The sequence below is a fragment of the Elgaria multicarinata genome, chromosome 10 (genome assembly GCF_023053635.1).
Source record: "Elgaria multicarinata webbii isolate HBS135686 ecotype San Diego chromosome 10, rElgMul1.1.pri, whole genome shotgun sequence".
In the NCBI taxonomy this organism is placed as follows: Eukaryota; Metazoa; Chordata; class Lepidosauria; order Squamata; family Anguidae; genus Elgaria; species Elgaria multicarinata.
In genome coordinates this window covers 25,386,831-25,410,449 of record NC_086180.1, presented here as the reverse complement: position 1 = coordinate 25,410,449, position 23,619 = coordinate 25,386,831, and the positions used below count along the sequence as shown (strand labels likewise).

At 43.2% G+C, this 23,619-nt stretch overlaps 1 protein-coding gene across 2 annotated transcripts; it reads left to right on the top strand.

Moving 5' to 3' along the window:
- The first annotated feature begins 2,140 nt into the window (after positions 1-2,140).
- LOC134404773 (alcohol dehydrogenase 1-like) lies at positions 2,141-23,616 on the top strand. 2 transcript variants are annotated; one of them, XM_063135666.1, is made up of 10 exons: positions 2,141-2,361; positions 4,095-4,227; positions 12,077-12,178; positions 14,189-14,330; positions 16,745-16,832; positions 16,942-17,164; positions 18,347-18,607; positions 20,479-20,614; positions 21,152-21,290; positions 22,420-23,616. In XM_063135666.1, exons 2-10 carry the CDS (start codon positions 4,210-4,212, stop codon positions 22,442-22,444), a joined length of 1,134 nt encoding a protein of 377 aa, XP_062991736.1. In that variant the 5' UTR covers positions 2,141-2,361; positions 4,095-4,209; the 3' UTR covers positions 22,445-23,616. The 2 variants fall into 2 exon arrangements, with proteins under 2 accessions (XP_062991736.1, XP_062991738.1); XM_063135668.1 differs by lacking the exon at positions 2,141-2,361 and adding an exon at positions 2,760-2,878 and having other exon boundaries at positions 4,091-4,227.
- The last annotated feature ends 3 nt before the right edge of the window (positions 23,617-23,619 follow it).

Genomic DNA, 23,619 nt, shown 5'->3' with positions numbered 1-23,619 from the left:
CGCTCTGAGTTGTAAGTCATGCGGAAAAAGCACATTGTAGATTTTTTGAATCCCCTAAACTGAGTAAAACCAGTGAATAGAAAACTCTGCTTGCCTTGCACAAAAAAAATTTGGTTGTTCTGGAGGAGTCCTGAATTGTAGTTGCTTAGCCTAACAGTGGTGGAATCAGACGTATTTGTTTGATTGAATTACACCTTTCTGGCGCATGGTAAGCAAAGGCTCAAACCAATTACACCCCCTTGCCTCTTCCTTAAGATTTAACAAAGAGCTCCATCAGACAAGTGTTTTATTGCATGCTCATTACTGGTCGCTCATGGATTTTCACAGGTCCCTCTCATGACATCGTCTGCCTCCCGCACACCTCCCACACCTTCTAGCCTTCTTCACGCCACAAAACACCACCCCAGTAAGTCTGACTTATTTTTAAAGACAGAAGTTGTTGCTATCTACTGCTGTGTGCAGGAGAAGCAGCGGGATCAAAACGGACCACTGAATGGGCCACGTGCAAATTGTTTTCTTCCTCTTTCAAAAGAGGAAGTAATGAGGGACAAACTCCGGGCAGAGAAGCAACAGTAAGGAAATGCAATTTTCCCCCATGTGATGATGCTCATAAGCCTCTCAGCATTTCAAACAACCCAAAGCATTCATTCCTTTGAGAAAGAGCTCTGGATCTCAAGACTGTCTTTTGGGATGCCTGCATCAGATAGAACCTCTGTAAGGCCCCTCCCTGAGACTGCACACCCTCTGAGAAGGGAGGGCTCAAGAGTGACACACTGGCCTTGTGGAGCACTTGAGGCTGAAGTTCAGTCTATCTGAGTTTTCCCTCGTCTTCCCTGAGTTTATTTATATTTATTGCATTTATATCCTGCCTTTTTCCTCCAAGGAACCCAAGGTGGCATTCTTAATCCTCCTCCTTCTCTCCTTTTTATCCTCAGGAACAACCACCCTGTGAGGTAGGTTGGGCTGAGAGTCTATGACTGGCCCAAAGTCACCCAGTGACTTTCCATGGCCAAGTGTGGACTAGAACCTGGATCTTCTCCTGACTCCCAGTCTAACACTCTAGCCACTACACCACACTGGTTCCCTACCACTGGCATACAGTAGAACATAGAAAGTGTGTTCATCCTAAGGCACAGGTGGGCAACTTCCAGGGAGGGCAGGGTGCTCTCCACACCTCGGACCCCCCTGTGGACACACTCCTGGCAAACCATTACGGAGAGTTAGAAGTGACAAATGTAACTTGTATTCAAGCTAAATTTGTCACTTTGAAGCCTCTGTAGCGGTTTGCTATCAAAATTCAGCAGCAGAAGGCTGACTTCAGATTTTTTTTTGACACCAATTTAGAGTGTTACACGGAGTAATCTCAGTGTCAGAAGGCTCACAATGCCATTTTGTCAACTTTGTAATCTATGCTTTGGGACCATCACAGCAGATCCCATCTTCTGATTCAGGACCAAATGAAATGCGGCAGTGGCCAACCTCTGTGTCAGAATTGACCTCTTCTTCGTGGTCTCTGTGCATCACACATTGGGGCTCTTGCGCCTGCACGGAGCCTCGATTCGGGAAGCTTCTAAAGCTGAGGAGTGTTTTGGGGGAGCCCCTCCCCCATGGGCCACTGCACATGTCCAATCCAGTTCCCACTTTTCGCCTCTTTGACTGCCTAGCAGTATGTAGCTTCGCTCTACCTTTGAGACTTGTTTCCATCTACTTGCTGAGGTGAGACTGTTCTTGTAGCATTCATTTTTTCCTCTTTAATGTTTCTTCTTCAAAAAAACAAAAATATCTGCGTCAGAATTGCGTCACTGCGCTAGGCTTAAAGTGCAATGTGCAGGGAGACCAGAACATGACCTGTTTTTCTCCTGCTGGGGTTGTGTTCCTAGAAGTAAACCTTGCCTGAAAGATAAGGCTATCAATGGCTACTAATCAAGATAGCTAAACATTACCTCCAATATGCCTCTGTATGCCAGGAATACGAGTGCGAAGATGCTGTTGCGCTCCTGTTCTTGTGGGCCTCCCATGGGCCATTGTGCAAACAGAAATGCTGGACTAGATAGAGATTATTAGTTTCCAGGAAAAGTACAAAGTGTTGGTCATTACCTTTAAAGCCCTACATGGTTTGGGTCCAAGTTGCCTGCGGGATCACCTTCTGCCATACAATCCGCCCTGCACACTCAGGTCCTTTGGGGACAACTTACTTCAGTCAGCCAAAACTAGGCTGACAACTGTTACCCAGAGGACTTTTCTTCTGTCGCCCCCAGACTGTGGAATAGCCTGCCGGAGGAGATTCGTTAACTTAACACTCTCTCTGAGTTTAAGACAGCCATAAAGACTAATCTCTTCCGGAAGGCTTACCAGATGAATGTTAAACCAAGAATTTTTAAAATCTGTTGATTTTTATTTTGATGTTGTATTGGTTTTATATGCATGTTTAATTAATTTTATGTATTTGATTTATATTGTATTGTACTAATGTTGTTCCCTGCCTCGATTCAAAGAGAGAGGCGGGTAAGAAATAATAATAATAATAATAATAATAATAATAATAATAATAATAATAATAATAATTTTCTCAAAATGGCTGTTTAAGAAAGAACATTTGAGGGAGGGAGTAAAAGCAGTGGTAGGGATTTTGACAGGACCTGGTTGGATCATGCTACAATATCTCTAAGCATCACTCAGAAAGAAAAGACAGCTAGCTAAGCTTAGAAAGTTCCCCCCCCCCCCAAGTGTCTAAAGTCTATCATGTCCTCTTTACAATATCCCTGCACAGTAGGCCACTGATGACAGGGAGACTGTGGCTGAAATCTGGGACTCGCCAAACGCACTCAGTGACTTTGTGGTTGAAAGAATGTTTTTACACAGGACTCTTTGGCTCAGAGTAAGTTCTTTTAATTAGATCAACATGTAATTGATTAATCATATTAATTCATTAAAAAAAAACATTTTGACTGACCAAAATGTACAACTGTTTAATTGGACAACACATTAAAAAAAATCACAACTAGTACAGGAGGAAAGTTTTAGCTTAGAAAAGGAACATACCAACATACCTGCTACAACATATGCTTGTGTCATCACTGCTTTTTGATCCAGAACTACTGTTTTATTTATATGCAAATATAATGGATTAATTAATCAACTAAAACCCATACAATGAATCAACCATGATGTCTACTACAAATTACTACACCACCATTCTATTCTAGTTAACAATTTGGTTTTAGTTATTTAAACTAAAAATGTGTTATATAAAATTCAATAGTATCCAGCTGGTGAAAAAGAGTTTCTTCACACATCTGTTTTTATTTGAAAGATTTTTCCCTTAGTTTAAAATGGAACGTTTTATTTTAATGTCCACAAGATATTTTTTCCTCCATATTGTTTTTGACATATCTGTCCGCTGTCCAGCAAAGCGCAAACCAACTAAATTAAAGTATCAGCCGTGAGCCATCTCTCACTGATGTCATTCTGTATGGATTTGCAGTTGCTCCCATTCCTGTGTTCAGAGCCATTTGTTCACTGATTGCCAGTGACAATACGATCTTAATATCTTGCTGGGATGGGCAGTGGGCATGTAATGGAGAGACCCGGTCAATCAGGGCATTCCCAGTATGTCTTCTGGAGTTTTTAGGAATAAGACTGCTCCTAGCATCAATACCCAGCACCTTTGCACAGCTGCCTCAGCACCCCAACAGGGCCCACCAGTCTCTGCCATAGACTCCCCACACCAAGCCTTATGCCCCCAGAAAGTCTCTGTGCCCTCTAGCATTGGTGTAAATGCACCTTATGAGATTATTCTCTGTTTTACATGAATCGTTTCAGCACGTGAACATGGATCTGAGAGATTATTCTTAGTATTTACAAATTTCTAATTAGAAAATCTGTAAATTCAATGGGTGTTTTTTTTTTCTTTCTTTTTATCCTGCTTTTAGCTCTTGATAGTACTTGACTTTGGATGGCTGCTCCAGGGGGAGATTAACTCGAGCGAAATACTTGGGAAGCACTAAAAAACTTTATATTGCAGCTACAAGTGGATCCTCCCCTTCCTCAGCTGACCTGTTGTAGATTAAACATTGTGTTTGTTATAAAGGAAGAAGGGAAAAGTTGCTTGTGCATCTCTGTGTTGTTGCCAGAGCCAAAGTGATTGGCAAGAGGAAAAGTCCCTTGTAGAGGAGTTTGGACAGACTTAAAGCAGGAATCCTGACATACATGGCGACTGCAGGGAAGGTAAGGAAGAGCGTTGTTATGGCTCAAAATCTATCTGAACAGAACATGGCAAAAGTTTTCCAGCGTGCAGACATTAGATTGCTGCCACAATCACAGAAGGTTCAGTGCTGAAAACCAGCCATTGGTTAGGGAAATGTCCTGTGAGTTTCACTTACGCAGATTCTACTTTGCGCTGCAAAAGATCAAGCTGCAAAGAGTTATCCTCTGCTTCTGGTTTCAGAAGGGGAACCTGCTTGCTTGAGGGAAGGAAGGAGAATAAAGGCTGTACTTAGATTTCAGATAATGCAGAGAGCTGATGCTACATACTGTGTAAGAGTTAGAACGGTGCACCAAGAAGTCCCAGATTCAAATTTTACCAGAGCCAAGAACTAATTAGGTTGCCTGATGCAAGTCAGTGTTCTCATCCTCCACCTGCAAAGATGTGTATAATGATATTGACCTGACTGACAGGGTTTTTATAAAGATTACTGTGTGTAGGAAGCCTAAAGCAAGAATGGGCAACATCCAATGCTCCAGGGATCAAATTTCCTGCATGCCTAGTTTAAGAGTGGAATCATGGCTCCTCTTCTTCTGTCTTCCTCTTCGTCTTTTTTTTTAAAAGCTGCCAAATGTTGGGAGCACATTTGGTAGTGTGGCGGTGGCAGCCACAGGGGCCCACATGTGGTCTGTCAGCTGTATGTTGCCCACCCTTAGTTTAAAGCACAGTGCAGATGCACAGGATTATTATTATGCCATGGGTCAGCGGTCTGTCCTAGAAGCCCCGTTTAAAAAGAAAATTCAAATAGGAGAGCAGAAAAAGATAGTGATGGATTTGAAAACTGCTGGTGGTATCATAACCTGATAAATTATTCTATGATTCAACATAAGCAGGCTAGGTAATTTTAGACTTTGGACTTAATAGTCTTACAGGGTTCCCCTTTAGATGGCCAAGCTACATTCCTTCAGTTGTGAAGCATGCAATGAACATTTTCCCCACCTTGACACCTTCATTCCAGGCTTCACAACTACTTCTACATTCCTTCCTGATACATTGGAGCAAAAACAAGACAGCAAACCAAAACTCTTTGCCAACCCTGATTTTCAAAAAGAAAGAAAGAGGGAAATACTCTGAGCGTGTGCAGTTTCATATTTTTAATTTGCGTAAATCATCGTGCCATCACAACTATAGAAATAAAATTGAGTTTACTTCTGCTGCCCAGATGCTAAACGTTCAGAAATAAGTCTGCTCAAAATTGGGTGGGATAGATAATAATAATAATAATAATAATAATAATAATAATAATAATAATAATTTTATTACCCACCTCTCCCTTTGGATAGAGGCGGGGAACAACATTAAATACAATATAATACATAAAACTAGTTAAAAGAGCCTATAAAACCAATACAATATTAAAATAACAATCACAACATATTAAAAATCTCAGATTTAAAATTCATCTTGGTAGGCCTGCCAGAAGAGACAGGTTTTTATGGCTGTCTTAAACTCCGAAAGAGTGTGAAGGCGACGAATCTCCTCCAGCAGGCCATTCCACAATCTGGGGGCGGAGGAAGAAAAGGTCCTCTGTGTAACAGTTGGCAGCCTAGTTGTGGCTGAGTGGAGTAAACCCTTCCCAGAGGTCCTGAGTATGCAGGGCAGATTGTACAGGAGAAGGCGATCCCAAAGGTAACCTGGACCTAAACCATGTAGGGCTTTAAAGGTAATAATCAACACTTTATACTTCACCCGGAAACTAATTGGCAGCCAGTGAAGTGATTTTAATACTCTGGAAGACAGAAACAAACTTCAAAGTGATCTTGATAGGCTCGGGTGCTGGGCTGAAAACAACAGAATGAAATTTAATAGGGATAAATGCCAAGTTTTACACCTAGGAAAAAGAAACCAAATGTGCAGTTACAAGATGGGGGATACTTGGCTCAGCAATACTACAAGTGGGAAGGAACTTGGAATTGTTGTAGGTCACAAGATGAATATGAGCTAACAGCATTACGACAGTGGAACCAATTACCTAGGGAGGTTGTGGGCTCTCCCACCTTAGAGGCCTTCAAGGTGCAGGTATGCTTTAAGGTGGATTCCTGCATTGAGCAGGGGGTTGGACTCGATGGCCTTATAGACCCCTTCCAACTCTACTATTCTATGATTCTATGAAAAAAAAGCCCCACCTGCAGTCTGAAGTGGTACAACCCTGAACGCAGGTTTACTACCTCACCTGTGTCTTTTGAGAACTAGACATTGGTTTAGGTTGGTCAGTTAAGCATTGCTAAAAAAAGAGGACACCAATTTGCATAACAGTTGCACATGCACGTTTCTACATATAGGCGCAAATTTAGAAATAATAACTATAGTTGAAATAGAAATACGATACATCGGTGGAGAAGACTGACCAGGTGACCTAAGTGTTTGTTTGATCAATCTGCTGTCTAGATGCTAACTGTCGATGGGCAATTTCAAGGCCCGTGCTGCTCTCCTTTCTTACGGTTCTTTGACTTTAAGCCAGAGTCAGCCCGAACAGCCTGTTCAATAGAAGACAGCTCCAAATAAAGGACTGTCATCTGCCAGTTCTCCAAAATAGAGCACTGTGCTCTGTAAAATTGCACACCTGGCCGCCATATGTTGGCTCAGTCTTCTGAAGAATCCCCATCTTTAAGCATATTTGACACAAAGTCTCCAAGTTGCTCTCTTCATTTTGTGGAGAATAAATGACAGTGGTAAACTTAAAACACTTTTGTTAAAAGGCCTTGCAACTTCTGTCAAATGCAAGTGAGAACTTGTCGTGGGCCTGTATTAGTATCACTTTACCATATAAAATGTGCTTCACAGAAGACATAACCAGAGGCCACAGCAAACTGATTCAGCAAAAGTCACTGTCGGAGAAAAACAGCTCATGAAATCTGTGATTCAGAGCAAAATGTTCAGTTAACCATGGATCGTAAATGAACATGCCAAAAAACAAACAAACACCCACCCTGTATTTATCATGAGCCATGCACATCTTTCTATGTATTCTGGGCTGCCTCGAAAGGGCAGTTTTCTGTAATATACTATTCCCCCCCGCTTTTAGTGCATCTTTAATATTGTCACGCATGTACACCCCACTTCTGAGAGGTGAGAAGTTTCAGGAGTTTCGGGACTTACTTAGGGTTGAGTTTCTTTAGAAGGAGGTCATTGGAGACGTATGGTGTTTCTTTGATATATATATATATTTACACATATGGACAGACTGAGCAAAATATTAGTGTCTACAGCATTAACACCCTAACAGACTCCTGTTCCCCATCAGATATGTAGGGTGGAAGCTATACTCAGGTCATATGTACAGTTCTGTCGAAAAAGCCCAGGGGGGCTGCGAGTTGACAGCTGCATCACATAAACAATGCAATGCCACTGCACAGCCACCACAGGATATACAGGGCATATAGACAGCCCCCAAGTTAGAAATCAGCCTCTCTGACCTGAAGGACAACATCGCTACTAGGGAAGCAAGACTTTCAGCCCTGCCCTGGGGATAAACAAAGCCCTTCAGAAAGCCTTTCACACCTTCAAATTTGATGTGTGAATCAAATTTGAATTGAATTGGGTCATCCGTTGATTTTTTATTATTTTTTACATTTCTCTTAAAATAGTTAAGAGCAGAGACACCACACTGACAACAAAGGTCTGCATAGTTAAAGCAATGGTATTCCCCGTAGTAACCTATGGCTGCGAGAGCTGGACCATAAGGAAAGCTGAGCGAAGGAAGGTAGATGCTTTTGAACTGTGGTGTTGGACAAAAATTCTGAGAGTGCCTTGGACTGCAAGAAGATCAAACCAGTCCATACTCCAGGAAATAAAGCCAGACTGCTCACTTGAGGGAATGGTATTAAAGGCAAAACTTAGGGTGACCATATGAAAAGGAGGACAGGGCTCCTGTATCTTTAACCATTGTATTGAAAACTGGATTTCAGCAGGTGTCATTTGTATATATGGAGAACCTGGGGGAATTTCCTCTTCATCACAACAGTTAAAGCTGCAGTGCCCTGCCCTCTTTTAAATCTGGTCACTCTAGTATAGCTCCTGTACCTTTAACTGTTGTGATGAAGAGGGAATTTCACCAGGTTCTCCATATATACAAATGACAGCTGCTGAAATTCCCTTTTCTATGCAACTGTTAAAGATACAGGAGCCCTGTCCTCCTTTTCATATGGTCACCCTACAAAACTGAGGTACTTTGGCCACATAATGGGAAGACAGGATACCCTGGAGAAGAGGCTGATGCTAGGGAAAGTGGAAGGCAAAAGGAAGAGGGACCGACCAAGGGCAAGATGGATGGATGATATTCTGGAGGTGACAGACTTGACCTTGGGGGAGCTAGGGGTGGCGACAGCCAACAGAAAGCTCTGGCGTGGGCTGGTCCATGAAGTCACGAAGAGTCGGAAGCAACTGAACGAATAAACAACAACAAATCCGTTGATTTTTATGATGTTTTACATTTCCCCCCTTAAACTCACTGCCTGGCATGCAAAGGATCATTGTCGCCTGGTAGCAAAAACAACAACAACCGCGAAAGCTTAGCTAGGGTGACCATATTTGGGAAACCAAAAAAGAGGACACCTAGTGTGTGTGTGTGTGGGAAGCAGCTTTCTGAGTCCTGCAGAAAGTACGTTATTCCCCCGCCACCTTAAAGAACCCGATTGGAGTGGAGGAGGGGAAAGGATGTCATTCTGCACCACCACCATCCACTCCAATTGGGGCCTTTTCTATAATGTCCACGAATGACCCACTTTCCCCTTTAAGACCTCAATTGGAGCTCGGGGTGGGGGAATGATGTGCCTCAAGAAAGCATGTCATTCCCTCCTGCCATGCTAATGGCAGCCTTAAAGGGGAAGGTGTGTCATTCCAGGACATTATTGAAAATTATAGAAAATCCCCCCTGACACCATGGAAAGAACAAAAACCAGGACAAATCCAGGGAAATCCTGACAGTTGGTCACCCTAGCTTATAATCCGAGGGAAGCAGGTACATGGGATGAAGCTTTTTGAGCAGAGTTTTGCACTCTGAAAGCATCTTAGAGTGCTAGCTAACTATTGGACTGTTTAAGCTGTGTGCCTCCACCCATGCTCAACCTGTATATTAGTAAATAAATACAAATTACTAAATAAACACAAATATTATAACATGCCAGTAACGTTCCAAGGACCTCCTTCCAAAGGGAACCAAAACCCGGGTAAGCACTGTTCCCTGAAACCTCTCACCATTTAGAGAATTGAAGTGTGCATAATGATACCAATTCTGCTGTGTGAACAAAGGGCTGCACTAGATGGACCCTTGGTCTGAACCAGTATGGCTCTTATTGTCACCAGTGTGCCTAACCCAGTTGCTCTGCTTTATTGTTGTATTTCTAAGGGCTTGAGAGAAATTTCCTGTTCTGTTTAAGCTTGCTTAAAACTATACAAGGCTTACTTAGCATTGACTGTTTGAAAACAATTACATAGCCATGATGTTGATCATTCATTTCCTGCAGGGGTGGAGATCTCGGGCCCCGGGTTTAGAAAGTATAGATGAAAAATAAACACTAGATGAAAACCAACACTCTTAGGCCAGCATCAGAGGGAACAAAGCAGAGAGGCCTACTCCCAACTACATGATGCAGAAGAGAGGCATCAGGGCGAGGCAACGAAAAACAGGTGGGGGGGCCCCCAAAAAAACAGACACACACACCCCCAACAGATTTTAGTTTAAAGCTCCTAGAATGGTAGCAAAACATGTGAAAGCTGGGAAACCCCAAATGATCAGCAGTCGAGGGAGAGGTTGTGGGGCCAAGGGAAGACTGTTAGCAACTGTTACCCAGAGGACCTTCTCTTCTGCTGCTCCCAGACTGTGGAATGGCCTGCTGGAGGAGACTCATCAACTTAACAGTCTACTAGCATTCAAGAAAGCTATAAAGACTGATCTCTTCCAGCAGGCCTATCCAGTGGGATTTTAAGATGTTTTTAGAATGCTTTTGGGATGTTTTTAACAATGTATATTATGTTTTAATTCAGTTTTATGTATTTTATCGTTTATTGTTGTTCCCCGCTGTTATGGAAAAATAACTGATTTCCCACTACTCCCTTCTCCCATCTCTTCTCTCCCATTCCTTCTTTCAAGATCCCTCATTTCCCTTTCCCAAATTGCCACCCTTGGGTGATTTCTAAGTGATTTAGATGAGTAGAATAGACCCCCTACACCCAGGGAGGAGAGAAAAGTCCCAATTACCTATTTGGGTAAGGTCGCTTACTCAGGGGTAAGGACGAGCCCTAGCTGCTGGTTAAATCACCAGGCGCTTGACACACACACACACACACCTCTTATTTCCTTTCCCCACAGCTCAGTGGGAAACCAGGGAGAGAAATAAGAGGTGGGAGGCTCGCCCATCAAAAGGAATGTCAGGCACCAAGGGAGGGTGAAGCAGGAAAGTTTCTGCCATGTAGGCAAGGTGGGACAGGAATGTCCCAGGGGACATTGCGGGGGGGGGGGGAACCAGGGAGGGAGTGGTGGACAGGGATTAGTTAAAGACAATGGAATACGTGACAGGAAGGTCCCAGATTCATTACTAAGGGAATCATGTGATAATGGAGTTTGCAAAGTCAATAGGGTCTCTCACCCATCTGGGCATGTCAAGAAAACAGGGAGGAGCATCAGCTGTGACGATCTGAGCAAGCAACCAATTATTTGCATGCAATGTTTCCCCCCTGTATAAAATGAAACGTAAACTTCTGTTCCGGGCCTTTTCCCTTACATTGACAAGGGAGAGGGACCTTTGTACAAAGAGATTTTTGGTACCCGAGGTGGAAATAAACTTTCCTTTTGAAAACCTGCATCCGGATGTTTTTTTTATTTGGCTCAATTGGTTCGTATTCCACAATATTTATAACACCGCCTCGATCAGAATGGAGAGGCGGGTAAGAAATAAATTTATTATTATTATTATTATTAAGACAGGATGGCCATCTGGGGAATCCTAGAGGGTGAGATTAGAAGCAAGGTGGGCCAGATTTTGGCCATGGACCTGAGGTTCAGCAGAAAACGGCAACTAAAATGATGAAGGGGCTGGAGCATCTTCCCTATGAGGAAAGATTACAGGAGCTGGGATTGTTTAGCTTGGAAAAAAGGCTAAGGGGAGACCTGATAGCAGTGTACAAAATCATGAATGGTGTGGAGAATGTGGATAGGGAGACATTTTTCTCCCTCTCCCATAATACTAGAACCCGGGATTGTCCCATGAAGTTGATTGGTGGGTGATTCGGGACAGGTAAAAGAAAGTACTTTTTCACACAGCACATAGTTAAACTATGGAATTTATTAACACAAGATGTCATGATGGCCACCAATTTGGATGGCTTTAAAGGGGGGTTAGATGAATTCCTATGTGCTATCTCCAGTAGCAAAGGCAATAAAACCAGTTCACCAGTACCTGGGGGCATGGGTGGGAGGGTGCTGTTGCACTTGTGTCCTACTTGTGGGCTCCTGGAGAACAGCTGGTTGGCCACTGTGCGAACAGAGAGAGTGCTGGACTAGATGGACCCTTCTTTCTTACCTTAGGTTCTCACCTTAGGTTCTTCCCCCTGCTCTACAGTGATTGCTGCAAATATAATGCTGCAATCCAACGTAACTGGAAGTAAATGCCATTGAGCACAATTAATCTTCAAGAGTAAACATGTGTCGGATTGGCAGGAATTTGGAGAACCAAATCTGTGCATGAGTCGTTGTTAGAAGTGCTCCTACCTTCATGTTTGGTTCAGCGTGTGCATCACCACGGGTTTCAGGAAAACTCATTTCAACCATTGGAAGGACACCTCTGAATTCCTCTTTGATCTATTTGTTTACAGGTGATTAAATGCAAGGCTGCAATCATCTGGGAAGCTGGCAAAGGACTTTCTGTTGAAGAGGTGGAGGTGGCGCCACCAAGAAATCACGAAATTCGAGTGAAGGTAAAAGATGGTACTCGGAAGGGGAACTCCCCCACTCTGCACTTTGAGTCAATTATTATTGTAGTGCAGCTTTCTCCAACCTGGCAGCCTCCAGAAGTGTTGGACTACAACATCCAGCATCCCCCTTGCTTTTTTAAAAATTTTTTTTTTATTTTCTACACTATATAAACATACATTACAATAATAATGATAATAATAAAAAAAATCAAACAGCTACTCCATACATATTGAATAAATGTTGAGTACATATATGTTGAATAAGTATTACCTATACATTATCATACTACAACATAATCATTCTTAACATAAAAGTGCACCCCCCACCTCGGGATCTATTCCTGAATCCAAAATCTTATCGTTTCTTCTGCTGGCGGTTTCCCACTTCCCTTAGTAAACACAAATATTAGGAACTGTTTCCAGATTCCTTCAAACTCATTTATTTTAGTTACGCCTTTTCTCCACTTAATATTACATGTCAATTTATCATTAATGGCTATATCCCATACTTCTTTATACCATTCTTCAATAGAATATTCCCCTTGAATCTTCCAGTTCCTGGCTACCATCAATCGCAGCATCCCCCTTGCTAGGGGATGCTGGATTTGTAGTGCTGGGTTGGGGAAGGCGGTTATAGTGGGTGAGCAACTTTGTGTCTAAGTGGGGAGCAGCGAGTGTTTTTGAAAAACTGATTAGTGATACCTGCAACAAAATGTTGCAGTATGGAGAGCTCCTGTTTATGGCTGGATTGCTGTTGTCTTGCCCTTTCCCGGGCTACTCCATTCCATCCCACTTCGAACAATAGGCATTTAATAGCCACTGGGCATAAACAGACCCCACTGGGCTGTTCAGTGGTGGTGGTAAGGGTCCCCTAACAGGTTTTCTGCCCTAAATATGTTTTGGGGTTTTCTGAAGCCTGCTGATACCTCCCCCTTATGCATGGCTACAAAAGATCCTGCACTTTCAGAATTGGGGTTACTAATAGTACGAGACACCAAGGGCTTCTTCCTTCTTTGTCAGTGTCCGTTGAAAAGGTGGCAATAGGTAGGACTGGTGGTACTCTTTGCAAAAAAATGGAAATACAAACCCACCAGATTCTAAATTAAGGAATCCAAAATTCCGCATCCAGAATAATGTGTGCAACAGATTTGTGCCTCGTTTCAGAACTGTTTTCTTGTGAGGTTGCAGCTGAACCTTACATGGCAATAAGGAGCAAGATATACTCAAAGGTTTTAAGGGCAGCCCAATAAAGGAAGTGTTCTCTCTGTCAGCTTTTGCACAAAGATCATCCACCAGTTTTACTTATTCAATGTGCCTTTATTATATGTGCAGGCTGAGCCTAACTCAGGAGTGAAGAACCTTTTCAGCTCAGGGAACAAATTCCATTTTGGAGAAGCTTTTTTTGGGGGGGGGGGCAGTGGTGGGCGGAGCCAAAAGCAAAGGGGGCAGGGCCAACTGTACTCAAAATGCCACAATATTTTAGCTTAAAGCTCTTACTGCCAGTAACTACAGCCTTATCTACACCATGAGGTCTTCCAGGAGGGGGGAGGATCCCAGGATTTACCACTTCCTGGATCATCCCCCTTTGTCTAAATGCCAGCACGTCATCTCAGAAGTCAAGAGGCATGTACCAGGGCAGCGTGGGTTTTTTTTAGGAGAATGGGGGCCCGATCCAGTGCAGTGAGGGTGGGTTTTTTTAAAAATAAATAAATCAGAAAACTCGGTGCCGCAACATGCCGAGAGCCAAAACGGTCCCAAGACTTGGCCTGAAGGCACACGAGGCAGCCACCTTGCTGTAGCTAAGCAGGTTTAGGTCTGGTCAGTGCTTGGAGGGGAGACCACCCTGGAACCACATGGAGCCATCTTGAGTTCCACAATGGAAAAAAGGTAGGATATAATTACATAAAGAAGAATGCTTTGGTCTGATCTAGCACAGTTCTTCTTATGAAAAGGTAAGGACTGGGTCTGAGCACAGTGCAAATATTGAAATGACACATTGCATTTTCCACACAGATAGTGGCCACCGGGATCTGTCGGACAGATGATCATGTATTGAAAGGTACTTTTCCTAACATAGACTACCCGGTTATTGTCGGCCATGAAGGAGCTGGGATTGTTGAAAGCGTTGGACCTGAAGTCACTTGCGTAAAACCTGGTAAGGATGAGGCATAGGAGGAACTCACAAACGCCTTTGCATTGGTCAGTGCTAGGATTGTTCATTCATTATGTAAAGGAGGCTTCCTCAATCTGATGCCCTCCTCATGAGTTTGACTACAACTCCCATCAGCCCCAGCTGAATGGTCAGGAATGCTGGGAGTTGTAGTTCAAGACATCTGGAGGGCACCAAGTTGATAAAGGCTGATGTGAAAGGCTCTAGTACATTAACAGGGCCCTGTAACAAGGGCCAGCGGTGGGCACATTTGGAATTTTGAGATAGTGTCATGGGCACTCTTACAAAATGGCTGCCATGGTGGGCATAGTCTGTCACAAAGTTCTCATTTCTCAGAGGGCAAACTGGTGAGATTAAAAGAAAACTAACTGGACCAAAAAGATAAGTACAAGGCACAGTGAAGTCTGAGCTTCCAAACCACAAAGGCAGTCTTTTGAACCCCAATAAATACGTTGCTGGGCGGGACAGCCCTTCACTTTGCAGCATGACTTCCCCTGTTATTTTGTTTAATTAAAAAAACTTCTTATAAAATAAGAATCAGGACAGGCAGGCAGCCTGGCGGGGCATCAAGAAAGGTGTCGACGGGCATATTGTTGCACATGGGCACCACATTGGAGACCCCAGCATTAAACAGTGCCCTGACTCCCTAAGGATTGGAGGGGTTATAAGCAAAGAAAGGGTTGACTCATGCATTCCTTTTTGCCCTTCCAGTGCCAAATGAAGATCTTTTTATTCACTCAGACTTATAAACAACTTGTGTGGGGATTGTGTGTGTGTTGCGTTGGTGTTTTATTAAAAAAATGTTTCATAATAGTTTTCCTTTATTCTTACCAACATAGTCTTTAATAAACGTTGTTTCCATATCTTTTCCCACTCTTGACTACTCAACTGTCTTTCCATATCTTGATCCCATGTCATTTTATAATATTCATGTTACTTTTCCATTCCCAACAATATCTTATATAAAGCACTCATTATACCCTTAGTAGCTAACTTTCCACCTCCCTCTTCCCTTTGTATGATCAGCTTTTCAGTCTCCATATGCAACTGGCACTTCAAATTCTCCTTTTTCCATTTTTTTTGTCTGTTTTTCTAGCTGTAACGCCTCCATCCAGGAATTTTTTCTCTCCCTTACTAACTGCTTTATTCACTCAGACTTATAAACAACTTGTGTGGGGATTGTGTATGTGTTGCGTTAGTGTTTTATTTTTAAAAAATGTTTTTAAAGTCTGCTCTTATCTTTCTGCTTCTAAAGAAAGGCTATTTTTCAGCTGCATTTTGCTGTGTTGTATTTTATTCTCAGTTCTGTTAGCCCAGGGAATATAAATAAGAGTAGAGACATGTCACTGAGAAAGAGAGTGTTTTATCCTTTCTCCAGCTGCCACTTTTCTGGCTGACAGAAGCTGCCATCTTTTTTCTTCCCCCACAATGCATCTGACTTATGCTACATCCATATGTAGTGGACTTCCGTAGTTATTCCATAGTTGGGGAACATGGCAACCCGCTGGGACACTGATTTGCAACTTAGACCCTTTCTACACCTAAGGGTGTAGAGAGAGGAAGCGGAGAGGATCACAGACTTACCTGCTTCTGTGATCCTCCCTGGGCATCCAAACGGAAGCACAATGTCCCAGAAGAGAAGAGGAATGTTGCGCCCATCACGCCCACCATTTTTTTTAAGATGCAGGAGCCAGAGCGCAATTGTGCTCCAGCGAAACGTAAGTGGGGGGGGAAGGCCCAACCCCATTCCCCCCCCTCCACCCTTGATGTCCCTGGACTGCCACTGGCCCAGCTCTTTCCATCTGCTGATCCCCACTACTCATGGGGAGGAGGGAAGAAGTCAGGACGATCGCCCACACCACCCGCTGTCCTCAGGATCGTCCTGGGACCATGGGTAAAATTGGGATAACTGCGGAAGAAGTTATCCTGGGAAAATGGAGGGGTCATCCCTGCCTGCTCCTGGGATCCCCTGTCCGTCATTTGGATGCTCAGGGATGACCCAGGGAAAAATCCACGGTATAGAAAGGGCCTTTGTCACCACAAGCAGGGGTGGAACAATTTGTTAGAGAACGAACTCACACTTTCACCACCTCTTGTACACATAAGCCCCCTCCAGGTATTGAACATTTTGAGAATTTATCCTGTCCCCAGGGGACTTCACCGAAAATGCCGCCCCACTTTTGCCATGAATGTGGAGCGGCATTTCCTTCACAGCATTCACCTCAATCAAAATTCATCAGAAGGCTAATTTCATGCTTTATTGACATTAACTAATTTTAAGGAAAGATGGTTCTGTTTAAAACAATATTTTTACTCTTTGAACTTAACCTTAGCAGCTTGGTTTGCAAACATTTTAACTTAAAAATATATTTCTCTGTCTTGTTGTTTTCCCCCACAAGGTGACAAAGTAATTCCTCTTTGCGTTCCCCAGTGTGGAGAATGCAGCTGCTGTTTGAGTCCGAAAACTAACTGTTGCGTCAAGTCCCAGTAAGTTTGGCATCTCTTGTTATCCAATTGTGTATATTCCCCATAATATTGACAATTAGCATTTTTAGTCCAATTTATGATGCCACCCGGTCTGAATCTCCTCAAACAGCCTCTTCAATCCTCTTCAAAACCTGATGCCAGACAAGACCAGCAGGTTCACCTGCAAAGGGAAACAGATTCACCACTTCCTATGGACAAGCACCTTCTCCGAATACACGGTTATACCTGAAGCTGCCATTGTAAAAATCGACAATGATGCCCCTCTGGATAAAGTCTGCCTCTTTGGCTGTGGGTTTTCTACTGGCTATGGTACTGCTATCAATTGTGCCAAAGTGAGAATTGATTTGCGTGTGTATTTACTTATTCATTACATTTATATACCACCTTTTTTCCTCCAAGGAACCCAATGCAGCATACATAATCCTCCTCCTCCTCTCCATTTTATCCTCACAACAACCCTGTGAGCACCCTGTAGGTTGGCTGAGAGTCTGTGACTGGCCCAAAGTCACCCAGTGAGTTTCCATGGCCGAGTGGGGACTGGAACCCAGATCTCTCACCTCCCAGTCCAACACTCTAGCCACTACACCATGCTGGCTCTCATTTCACCTACTTGGACTTCCCAAGTAGATGAAATGAGAGTTTGGTTCCTCCTTGCTAAAAATGGGATGCTTTCCGGAAACACTCTTTCTGAAATTCCTTGAGATGCAAGCATGATGCATGCTTTGAAGATCCCTGTTCTCACTCAACCCATCCATTCCACAGTTGTTGTAAAACAGGAGAGGGGAACCTCTGCTCGTTTGCCCCATGGGAGAAGCATGGGAGGCAGATGTTGTCGTCAAAAGGACCACAACGATCTGTAAGTGGGGAGGAATGACCGTGCAATAAAACACTCATGGTCCAGAAAAGCAGTTTACAAATATTGAAATGAATAAAATAATGTTGCCAATTTACTATAAATCATTCAGAGATCTTCCAGTTGATCCCAAACTATCAATCCTAAACTATGCCTTATCCTATCTTATTATTATTATTATTATTATTATTATTATTATTATTATTATTATTTATATAGCACCATCCGTGTACATGGTGCTGTACAGAGTAAAACAATAAAATAGCAAAACCCTGCCGCATAGGCTTACATTCTAAAAAAATCATAATAAAACAATAAGCAGGGGAAGAGAATGCACCAAACAGGCACAGGGGTAGAGTAAAACTAACAGTATAAAAGTAAGATCAAAATCAAGTTTTAAAAGCTTTAGAAAAAAGAAAAGTTTTTAGCTGAGCTTTAAAAGCTGCGATTGAACTTGTAGTTCGTATCTCAGCGTTCTTGTATTCTTTTGGTTTCTCCTGCGTTGTTCCTTCTGTTGTGCCTTTCTTGAACCTATTATGATCTCCACTGAATACTGCTCTGTTCAATCTCTGCGCCTGTCCTCTTCCTCTCTGCTCCTGGTACATCACTTGGCAAAGTGGCAAATCCCCAACACATGGTCCTTGTTTATATGGATTTGCAGGTTGAACCTGGTTCGACGTGTGCCATCTTTGGCTTGGGAGGTGTCGGTCTGTCAGTTGTCATGGGCTGCAAAGCAGCTGGAGCGTCCAGAATTATTGGAATTGACATCAACAAAGATAAGTTTGCTAAGGCCAAAGAGGTAGGAGCCACTGAGTGCATCGCTCCTCAAGATTTCAAGAAGCCCATTAATGAGGTGCTTGTGGAGATGACTGGTCTTGGCGTGGACTTTGCATTTGAAGTGATTGGACGCACTGATACCGAGGTATGTGATCTTTCTTCTTGACGATACTCTTTTAGGCTCAGTTTTCCATTTTGTAGCTGAAGGCAGATGTTGTGCAGAATCTTTAAAACAAAGACGCACAGGTGCCTTGTCCGTACCTCTTGGTCATGTCTGCAATGGTGATCAAGGATGGCGCCAAGGGTAGACATGATTGGGCACTTGCCAGTGGGCCCACATCCTAGCAGAGGACCACTGTCAAGAGCCCCTTGGAGTTGCTTCTCCTCTTCACCATTGCAACCTTCTCATTCACCTGCCTCTCACTCTGACCCAGACAACAAGGATGCTAAGAAAGAGGGGCAATAGATGCCACTTCCTCCTTGCTCACTGGCTCTCCACCTGTCAAGCAACCAAGTGGTAGCAATGATGAGAAAAAGGAGGAGGTGTCAATGGCTGTGAGAAGGTAGGTTCACGGAGGGAGGGGATCCACTGAGGGGGTCTTGGCCAGGCCCTCAAAAACCTGGATCTGGCACTGATGGTGATTTTTGCATTCTTTCTCCATCCCCTGAAAAATATACATGTTTTACATGTGTATCCAGCACAAACATGCTCAGGTTGTTACTTTGGCCTCTTCATGCAAGTATGTGTGAAATAAGGGCCAGGGCCAGGTTTTGTGGGGTCCTCGGTAACCTGGCCGCACTGACTCCCTCCATTCTCCTGCTTCTCACCCCATCCCTGTAACCTATCCACTAACTGCCCCACGACTGTTCTGCCCAGAAGGAGAGGGCAGGTGAGTGAGTGAAGTGAATTGGCTGTTGCTCTTTGTAGCTGCCATTCACTTGGGTGGACATGAGCAATGCTCTGGATGGGAGGGTGGGGAGAAGGAGGTACCCTCTTCTGACAAAGAGGAGGAGCTAAACCACACAATGAGGCCTACGCCCTACGCTGGTCCTCAGTGCCACTGCTGGTAAGGGACTGGTGTTGTCAGGATTCCAAGCCCTCCTACTGAAATGTAAGGTGACACAGATTTGCTATGCAATCCACAAATTAAAACAAACACCTCTTCATACCTGTAGCGACTGTGAAGGCTAGAAGCTATCCTCTAAGGCTAATTAGCCAAAACAAAGACAGGTATTTGCCTATCAACTAAATGGATGGTGTCCCGCCATGCCTGACAGGCTTTTACTGGACTCCTCCTTCAGGGAGAGTCCTCTTGACATAACCTCCAACGTGCAGCTACTCTAGCAGACTGCCTCCCATCTCCTCTCAACTCCACCTGCTTGACCCTGCAGTGGACTCTGGGGTCTGTCAATTCTGCTGCTGCGTCCCCTTCTGACAAAGGCTGAATTCCCAGGGGAAGATGGTCGCTGAGCCTGGGCTTCTTGTTTGATAAGGTCCTGGGAAGATCCCTCCCTGACTCCTGGAGAGTCTTGGGGAATTTCCTTGCTTTCTCCCTATCTTGGCTGGGCTTCTTCTAGTTCAGCCTCTAAGTGTGACTCAACATCTAAAACCAAACCATGGAGCCAAGGCCCCATCTTGACAGGTGTCACTGGACCTTTCCAAGATTCTGGCGCCTTGGGAGCTGCCCAATGGCACCAGCCCTGAGTGAGACAAATGTGAAATGAGGCACTCTGTCATACCACCTCCAACTCTCTGAATAACTACCGTCTATCTCCACCCCGTTCTTTCAAGCTGTAGCATCACATGCATTAAGTTTTGTAGTTTGTTGAGTCCTAGGGCATGTGCCTGTCCTCCATGTTCTTTCCTTTTATCAGCAATGAGCTCTTGAGTAGGATGTAAAAGTGGGAGACTTGAGTGGTTGGCTCCTAAGAACATAACGCGAGCCCTGCTGGTCCAGCATTCTGCTCCTTGATTGTTTCCGTTTCTTAGCTTGTCCTCCTGTGTGTTTCAAACAGGTTGCAGCTCTCGCATCCTGCCACTTCGGACATGGAATCTGCGTGCTGGTTGGAGAGCCTCCTGCAGGATCACAGCTGTCCTTCGACCCTACTCTTCTCCTCAGAGGGAAGAAACTGATTGGTTGTTTGCTTGGAGGTGTGAATTGGTTAAAATGCATCATATGACCACAACTGCACATCTGTGTGGGTGCTGAATTCACTGAAATTGGATGTGCAGCCTCAAATTGACCAGGCTTGGTATAAATAGAGATGCCTGGCTTTCTTCCTTTCCCTACTCAGTAGAACAGTGTCTTCTGCCCACTCAACTCCAGCCTCCAAACAAGCTTCCTGCTCCACTGATAGTACTAGAGCGTTTCTACATGAGGCATTTATTGTGTATTTGTAATTCTTCACTTACAGTAGTTTGCAGGTGCTTTACATGACATTGTCATCCTCCAGGGCCTTTCCTGTTCTTTGCAACCAGTATCGTGTTTTGTTTTTTCTAATGAGGAAAGTCTGTTATATCCTAAATGGCAGTATGAAACCATCATGTATTTCTGCAATTTCACTATACCACATTGCCACCTGGTGGTTGTGTAATGGAACATACAGAAAGTCAAAGAAAGAAACCCCCCAGAAAAGTACATGCCAGCTGACCCAATATTGTTTGTTTGTTTGTTTGTTTTCTCCCCAGGTTGGAAGTTAAAAGATGCACTCCCTAAACTGGTTTCTGATTACATGAAAAATAAATTTAATACGGATGCATTAATATCTCACGTATTACCATTTGAGAAAATTGGGGAAGGCTTTGAGCTTCTCTACTCTGGTAAAAGGTAAGGTTTACATGGGTTTTTTTACACATGGTGTGGAGAATGTGGATAGGAAGACATGTATGGTGTGGAGAATGTGGAAAGGGAGCTATTTCCCCCCACCCTCTCCCATAATACTAGAACCCAAGGTTATCATGTTTTAAGAAATGCAGATCAATCAACTTTCTCTCCCATCACATAGTCTCAAGGATACCCTCTGAGCTACATGTCAGAAGAGGGATTTGAACCTGGGTCTCCTTGATCTAAATCCAATACTTTCACCTCAAGGCCAATTTTCAAATCAAAAGTACCTGCCATTTCTCTCATGGGAAAGAAGAAAGTCCACGATGTAATGATGTACACCAAACTAAATAGCTTTAAAAAGGGGTTAGAGAAATTCGAGAAGGAGGAGGCGAGACATGGCAGAAGATGTACAAAATTATGCATAGTGTGGAGAAAGTGAACAGGAAGAATTTTTCCTCACTCTCTTCTAACACTAGAACCTGGGGTTATCCCACGAAGCTGAATGGTGGGAGATACAAGACAGGAAAAAAGGAATTATTTCTTCATATAGTACATCATCAAACTATGGCATTCGCTATCACAAGACATTGTGATGGTCCCCAATTTGGATGGATTTAAAACAGAATTAGAAAAATTCATGGAGGAAAAGGCTATCAGTGGCTACTAGTCACAATGGCTATATGCCACCTCCCATATCAGAGATAGTATGCATCTGTATGCCAGTTGCTGGGGAACATGGGCAGGAGGCTGCTGTTGGAGTCCTGTCCTGCGTGTGCTACTCATATCTGGCTAGCCATTATGGAGTAGGATGTTGGAGCGGATAGGCCTTTGGTCTGATCCAACATAGCTCTTCTGATGTTCCTAAGGTGAAAACATTCATTTTTCCTTAACATGCTTTGGAAATGTGAGGACTGGACTTTGCCCAAACCCATCTAAAATGTCCCAGCTGGCACTTTACCATCTTGCAACATATCTAGTTAGAGCTAGAAGCCTATAAATAGAGGCTCTGATCTCTGTTGATGCATATTGGATGTTGTTAGGGATATTTTTGGGAACATATTAATCAATCAATCTCTTTCTTTCTTTCTTTCTTTCTTTCTTTCTTTCTTTCTTTCTTTCTTTCTTTCAGTATTCGCTCCGTCTTGTTGTTTTAACGAAGCTGCAGATCCTTTCCATACCTGACCAAATTCAACAGAATTACAACTAATGCTAATGTTTATCTGTATCAAACCTGCTGAGGTTTACAACCAATAAAGTTTGGCAGGCTGATGTGAAAAACATTTAGACCCTATTCTCCTAGCCAGATTCCAAATCCAAAAATAAGCCCTCCTTAGAGAAAAAAATATCTGCGACATCTTTGCTTGCAATCATCCCCATGCCTCCTTCCTAGTTGATAAGCACTTTGAAGAAGTTGTGTTACTTTTGAAACAGTCTACTGGCTTGACATTTCAAGAGTGGAAGCAACATGGTACCCTCCATTTGTTTTGGACTACAACTCCCATAATCCCTGACCACTGACTTTGCTGGCTGGGAGTTGTAGTCCAAAACATCTGGAAGGCACCAGGTTACCTCTTTGCAGATGAGAGCCCTTATCTGCTAATTGTGTAATGCACTTTTTGAGAATGGGTGGTGGCAGCAGCAATATAGAGACTATTTCCCTTTCAAGGATTGATTCCAGATTTTTTCTTTATTGGCACAAAGATGCATTTAACTGTGTAAATAAATATTCTAATGAACTCCCATTTGTGACACCTCCTTTAGCTGTGTGCATATATATTTAGCTGTGTAACCCTTAACCATTTCAAAGCTGAAACCTGAACTTGGCAGCTTTAAGCCAGTCAGAAGAGTGGTTTCTTTTAACTTGTAACACTGGCCTAAGGATATACTTGTAAATATATTGTGATATATTCAGTGCTGGAACATGGTCTTATCTATAGCCAGGTGCTTTAAAAATATTCTTTAAGAGGTAGTAATCAAAGTAAACAAGCCACTACTGGCCCAAAGAAACAACATTCACCTTCTGTGGTATTTTCCATTCTTATTGCTTAAGTTCTGAACATAAAAAAAAACTCCACCCCCCAACAAATACAGCAAAAAAGCTGCATTTTAAGCAATTGCCTGTGCATTTTTAAAAAAATGTTCAAACGTCTTGTTATTAAAACAATATCCGACTGAACTACTGAAATGTTTGCATTGTCAGTTCATTTAACAGGGATATAAGCTTAGATTTAGGGGGGAAAGAAAGCAGTCTTGCCTGTGAATCATTGTATGTAGAGGTTAGAATGCTGGACTGGAACTTGGGAAATTTGGGTTCTAGTCTTCACTCTAG